General features: G+C 41.8%; 1 protein-coding gene across 2 annotated transcripts in view; it reads right to left on the reverse strand.

Moving 5' to 3' along the window:
* FRMD7 (FERM domain containing 7) overlaps nt 1-6,000 on the reverse strand; it is a 59,269-nt gene that overhangs the window by 2,895 nt on the left and 50,374 nt on the right. For both annotated transcript variants that reach the window (XM_012809636.1, XM_003796951.1), the window contains exons 6-11: nt 5,033-5,147; nt 4,694-4,841; nt 3,278-3,373; nt 1,738-1,901; nt 308-376; nt 117-192 (exon numbers count right to left, since the gene is read on the reverse strand). In XM_012809636.1, coding sequence (XP_012665090.1) covers nt 117-192; nt 308-376; nt 1,738-1,901; nt 3,278-3,373; nt 4,694-4,841; nt 5,033-5,147 — 668 coding nt within the window. The remainder of the gene's footprint in view (nt 1-116; nt 193-307; nt 377-1,737; nt 1,902-3,277; nt 3,374-4,693; nt 4,842-5,032; nt 5,148-6,000) is intronic.

Genomic DNA, 6,000 nt, shown 5'->3' on the forward strand with positions numbered 1-6,000 from the left:
TCCAACAGAGGAACCTTTTTACACACTGGGATTCTGGCAGAATCAATTCTTGGAAACATTTGAACTTTGGATGAATCATATTTATCTAAAGAAGTAGGAATTTTCAGAAATCTTACTTGTTTTGACACATCAGAGAGGAGGTCTGGCGAGGACCTGCATTGTCGTTCATGGTACTGAGATGGATACTGTTTCCTGAAATCCCCAAACAGAGAAGTCACCGAAATGACCTTCATGTGAAGACCAAGATACATACAAATCTCTAAATGCAACTTAAATCAACAAGAGAGAGAGAAACAAAAGCATGTACCTTTCAAATGGCAAGCTCTTCAACCTCCCTTTTTTCCCGTATTCCAAAAGCTGCCTTTGAGTTCTTCCACTGTTATAAGGAAAAGCTAAAAATTATTGATTCCAGTCATAAGCCAATAGGCTACTAAAATGTGAAGGCCTCATTTTTTTATTGTTGTTGAAACCGAAAGAGTCTGGGTGGATGACATATGGTGTGAATCTCTGGACACTGCATTAATGATAATACCTACTTAGCCAAGGACCAGACAGACAGCAACCTCAACTCCTCAGAAGCCAGGCATTTTTAAAATGCTTCTGAACAGGGTTATATAAACAACTAAAAATTTGGGGCTTTAAAACTAACATACTTTCTTTCAAAGACCTTTATTCTGCCTCCAAATGAGAGTCAACTGACTCTTATTTTACATACTATTTCTAATGAGGTTATTTATCTGGTTTCTCAATCCATAGTAGAAAAAAAAAAAAAACAGCTAGCTAAACAGAAGCAGAGGATTGCTCCAATCTGACATATGCTAGTAAAGAAAGCCAGCTTACTGCTGGGAGAAACACAAGAGCCAGAAAAGAGATCACAAGAATAATAAAACCCCCAAAGTCTGGGCCATTTATCACTGAAGTGCAGGGCCTGACATGCCTCCCCCACCCTGAGGCCATCACTTCACTACAGCTGCCTGCAAAAGATAATAAGTGATGTTTGTAATAACTCAGGTCATTAAAAAGAGTGCAAAATATGCTCAGTATCGTCTGTTTAAGAAGGCCGAGGTTTGTAGAATACAGTCTGGAATGACTCCATCAGAAATATGTAAGGATTTTAGATCTCAATTTTGACTAAGGCAAGTTTCCACTATTAGAAAAATCCTTCACGTGGAAGCATTTGATCCACTTTTTTTTTTTTTAATCTAAGAGTTTTGAAAACTTCTTCCAAAAAATGTCTAGGCTGGTGTGTTCAGGTAAAAAGCAGATCCCAATTCAACCTCATTTCCTCTATTCCTCTGAGGTATGCTCTACAGTGAGGAGCCTCCATGCTATATTGCTCGATCTTCTTAATCCTTTATCCCCTCCAGCGCTTTGTCATTCTATCCTTTAACACCAAAAGAATGCTGTTGAGCTTTCTTCTCCATGGCTTGCACATAAGTTGCATATAAGGGAAACAAGAAGTTTATTGAACACATATTCTCAAACTGCCTATATCCCCCTACCTTGCTAAGATTCTGATCCTACCTCTTAGGTAAGGTATCCCCCTTCTGCTGCCTCCTAGTTAGGAAACATTGACTTCATGTATCACAGAGAGAATGAGCAGTAAAGGGTATAATGTTTGATGTGACTGAAATGGATTCTTTATGGCTTCTGGTGTTGGAACAACTCCTATGTCTCCCATGTTATTATTGAAAAGAGGCAACGTGTGTACTTTGCCTGTGTGCAAAATTTAATTACCTGTAGCGGAAACTGGAACCCTTGCTGCAGAGTAGGGTTTTGGGCTTTGATTTGGGCTCTTCAGAAAGCCTGAAGAAAGCATGGTACTCTACACAAGTCTTCCAGAAAGCCTTGCAGGCATCTCGACTGGCCATGGTGAACTCCAAGGTGTCCTTGCACAGAACCTGTATAAACCGACTTCCATCAAGCAATGCATGCTCCAAGAATATCAAAGGCCTTCAAATCCCAACCCCTTCTAAACTATCCGTCCAGCAGCCCATGCACCTTCTGATTTTCCACTTGGCTCCCTGTAGGCTTCACACCTACTGAAGCCTAATGATTGGCAACCTTCCGAGGAACAGACAGGGCTACTGCTCACAAACAGAGCCTTCTCTAAGAAGCAAATCTTGCTCTGCACACTCCCTTCACCTTAAATGCTTTTTCACTCCCTCTTCTCTGCCAGGAACATTTTTATGAAGTTATAAATTATGTTAAAATGAACATCAAAGGGCATCTGTTCAAGGTGACAAGAAGTTATAAATGGCCAACAGGAAAGGGAAGGTAGGAGGAGATTTCCTTACAGATGGAAGGGTTTATAGGATGTTTATGTGTACATGAGTCGTTTTAATATACCAGCTAGAAACACTTCTTCCTCTATGTGCTGTGTTGTTCTATGATACTCTGTATTGCTCTTTTTGCTTATTCTAATCTGTCTAGGAGAACTTGGCCTTCCACACCAAAAGTACACATTTTCCCCATTCCCTGACTGACTATATACCCCCATAGTCCCAAGGCTACACAGTGCCCTTACAGCCTTGTTTCCAGTCACCCCTTCAACCTACTGCACTGATCCCCTTTTCTTACTCCTTTTAGGATTCCTATGTGCAGCCCCCTGGAGCTCTCCATGAGCTTCACACTGGATCAAGTCTCCCAAACTGCTTAAATAAACACTTTTACATAAGACCAACATCCAGAGAATGAAGCCCAAACTGCTAGGTCTTCAGTAGGCCAAAGTACACATTCATCATTTTTATATGGTCGCAAGGGAACTTCCTTTCTAGTGCCATTGTCTCACCTATACAACACAGCCTTCCCCAATAATTGCTTCTTTTGCTTACATGTATACCCCCCTCCCACATCCTGCTTGGTTTTGTCATATGGTAGGTGTTCAGTAATTTTTGCTTAAGGAAAGTGGTGAACATATTTTGTAAAATGGAGGAGATAACATCAAATTAATATGTCCATGGTCCTGGATCTAGCCATTCCTGTTTGACTTATCAAATCCCTAAAAAATACTTTCCATGGAGACTTTCCGTTTAGCCCAGTGACCTCATTTTCCGGTTAACTTTTTCATTCTAAACTACCAATCATATTTCTTAGTGTTTTACCTTAGTAAAAATGGGACTAAAGCTCTGGTTGATTTCTGTGGAAGTATAAGAGAAGGCATATCACCCCTCAGGGCCAGTCAGCTCTAACCACTTGTATTTAAATCATCTACTGAAACAACCAAAGAATTCCAAGTGAACACAAAGTAAAATATATATATTAGAAAGCTACTTACCAAGATGTTGGCATGGAGTTTAATGAGAAAATGCTTTCTCTTAAAACTCAGCTTGCGGATTTTAGCCCAGTTGAAAGTATTAATCTTTGTATTTCCCTACAATGAAACACATGGCCGATTTCAGAATGTGTCAGCACAAGTTGGTTTGTAAGACAACGGAAACCTGATAGAAAAATGCACTTCATGAATGGGACCACGCTTGACCCTTCTCTTGTACAGACTGATCGTGTCACACTATGTAGAAGTTATGGCCAAAAAAGCCAGTGCAGGTGGAATACAAGGCTATTCTGGAATGCAAGCAAGAAGGGGCAGGCCAAGGGAAAATTTCTAGCTACATGGAGAGATCACAATAGGAAAGGATTACTGTAATAGCTTCTCTAATCTCATCCCTTTCTTGTGTTTCCAGATTCATCTGTTTAAAAATAATGTCCTCTTTCTTTTGCCACTCCATTTGTCCAAACACCTTTAGTAGCTTCTCACTGCCTGAATCATGTCTTGGCTGTATCTCACTGCCCTGTTTATAATGAATACGCAACCCATACTCCCATAGCTACCACCAAACACTCTTACGTCTAACTCTGTACATTTCTCCTATAATGTCTTCATTCTCTTTATACAAAATGTGTTCCACATAATCAAGCCTTCTTGCCAGCTCAGATAGGAACTCCTCTAGCACATATTCTATTTAATTACTGCAGCCTATACCCATATCTAACTTCTTTAAATTTCCTTGGCTTTCCTGGTCTGCCCAAACAGCTTAGTTTTTATTTGGTTGATGTTTGTGCAATAGGGAATCTATTCACATCATTAAAAAATGAAAAGTATACAAAATATATATATGTGTGTGTTACGAAATCTCACTCCTACTTCTGTCTCCATCTATCCATTCCCTACAGGTAACTATATTTACTAGTTTGTCATGAATACTTGTCATGCAACCGTAAGTAAATATAATAGATTCGCTATCAATTACAAGTAAATATAATAAACTACTTCCTTTTCCAGTGAGTGAGAACATTGAGGGGTGGAATCACCTTAGGAAAGAACAACCAAGTTTGATCTGAGACGACCCCTTGCCCCTAAGCTGAAGGGTTTGAAAGGAAAGAGCTGGCTCGGCGCCTGTGGCTCAAGCGGCTAAGGCACCAGCCACGTACACCTAAGGTGACGGGTTCGAATCCACAGCCCAGGCCCGCCAAACAACAATGACGGCTGCAACCAAAAAAATGGCCAGGCGTTGTGGCGGGCGCCTATGGTCCCAGCTACTTGGGAGGCTGAGGCAGGAGACTCGCTTGAGCCCAGGAGTTGGAGTTTGCTGTGAGCATGATGCCATGGCACTCTGCCCAGGGGGCCAGCTTGAGGCTCTGTCTCAAAAAGAGGAAAAAAAAAAAAAAAAAAAAGAAAGGAAAGAGCTGTTACCCGCAACACCAGTACTCCCATGTGAGCAACAGCCAGGTGAATCTGCATCCCTTCACCATCGCTGGCAGGGTGAGGCCTGATGCCATACATGTCCAGCTTCCTTGCTATGTCCAGTAGCAGAATGTCAGATTCAGCTGGGCTCCTGCCACTGAAAAGGGAAAGAATTTATGAGCCGAATAAATGTAGCAAGAAGGATACTTCCACCCTGAGAACTCCACAAGGAGCTCAGCGTTATTCTTGAGCCTAAAGCTTCTCAAGCTTAAGGGCTTGCTTTCAAGAGGCTGTCCCCAGCTTTAGTGCTTTCTAGTTGGGGAAGCAGGTGCCATTTAAAGTACTTACATGTGCTTCTGATGAAAGTGAATGATCTTACTCTCTAAACAGTCTTGGTTTGGTAAGTACTGGGTTTGTGCCAGATGCTTCCTATCTGTTTCTTCATGAAAGTCTCCCAGTTCGGCTGCAAGACAGAAAAAGTAAGATTCTTCACAGTACCACTTAGGAGTTAGGCAGTGGAGCACCGAGCGCACCCTATGGCCTCCTTCAAACAGCCCTTTCTTTGCAGTCGGTGCAGTCCCATGTCTCTCGCCCCATGCTTTATATATATTTATGTTTCCATGGGGCAAGGGGAGAACTTGTTCCTTTTTGAATCAGAATCAAAATCAGAGGGTTGCTATTAGGTCTCAGTATAGAAAGTCACGAGCCAGCGTAGATCTTTAAAGGCTCCAAGATTACAGTTGAACATTTTGTTAGATTTTTCTTCTCCCATGTTCTGTTTATGATTTCTCCTACTACCAATCAGCTGCTATTGTAGGCTGAATTCTGTGCGCCCCCCCCCACCATCACCAAGTTCATATGTTCAAGTCCAACCCTCAGTACCACAGAATGTGACTATGTTTGGAGATAGGGCCTATAAAGAGGTGAGGAAGGTGAATTGACACTATTACGGCAGGTCTTAATCCAACACGATTGGTGTCTTTATAAGAAGAGGAGATGTGGACACAGCACAAATGTGAGAAAGCAGAAAAAAAATCATGTGAACACACAGCAAGGAGGCCATCAGCAGAAAACAACCCTTCCTACAGCTTGGTTGTCAATTTCTAACCTCCAGAACTATGAGAACATAACATTTCTGTCATTTAAGCCACGCAGTCTCTGGTATTTTGTTATGGCAACCATAGCAAACTGATATAGTCCCCCAATCTCAATCCATCTGATACATTATCAAGAAAGGGGAGTGTGGCTCAGCGCCTGTGGCTCAAGCGGCTAAGGCGCCAGCCACATACACCTGAGCTGGCAAGTTCGAATCCAGC

This window comes from Otolemur garnettii, unplaced genomic scaffold, assembly GCF_000181295.1.
Source record: "Otolemur garnettii isolate 467f Iridium unplaced genomic scaffold, OtoGar3 scaffold00109, whole genome shotgun sequence".
NCBI lineage: Eukaryota > Metazoa > Chordata > Mammalia > Primates > Galagidae > Otolemur > Otolemur garnettii.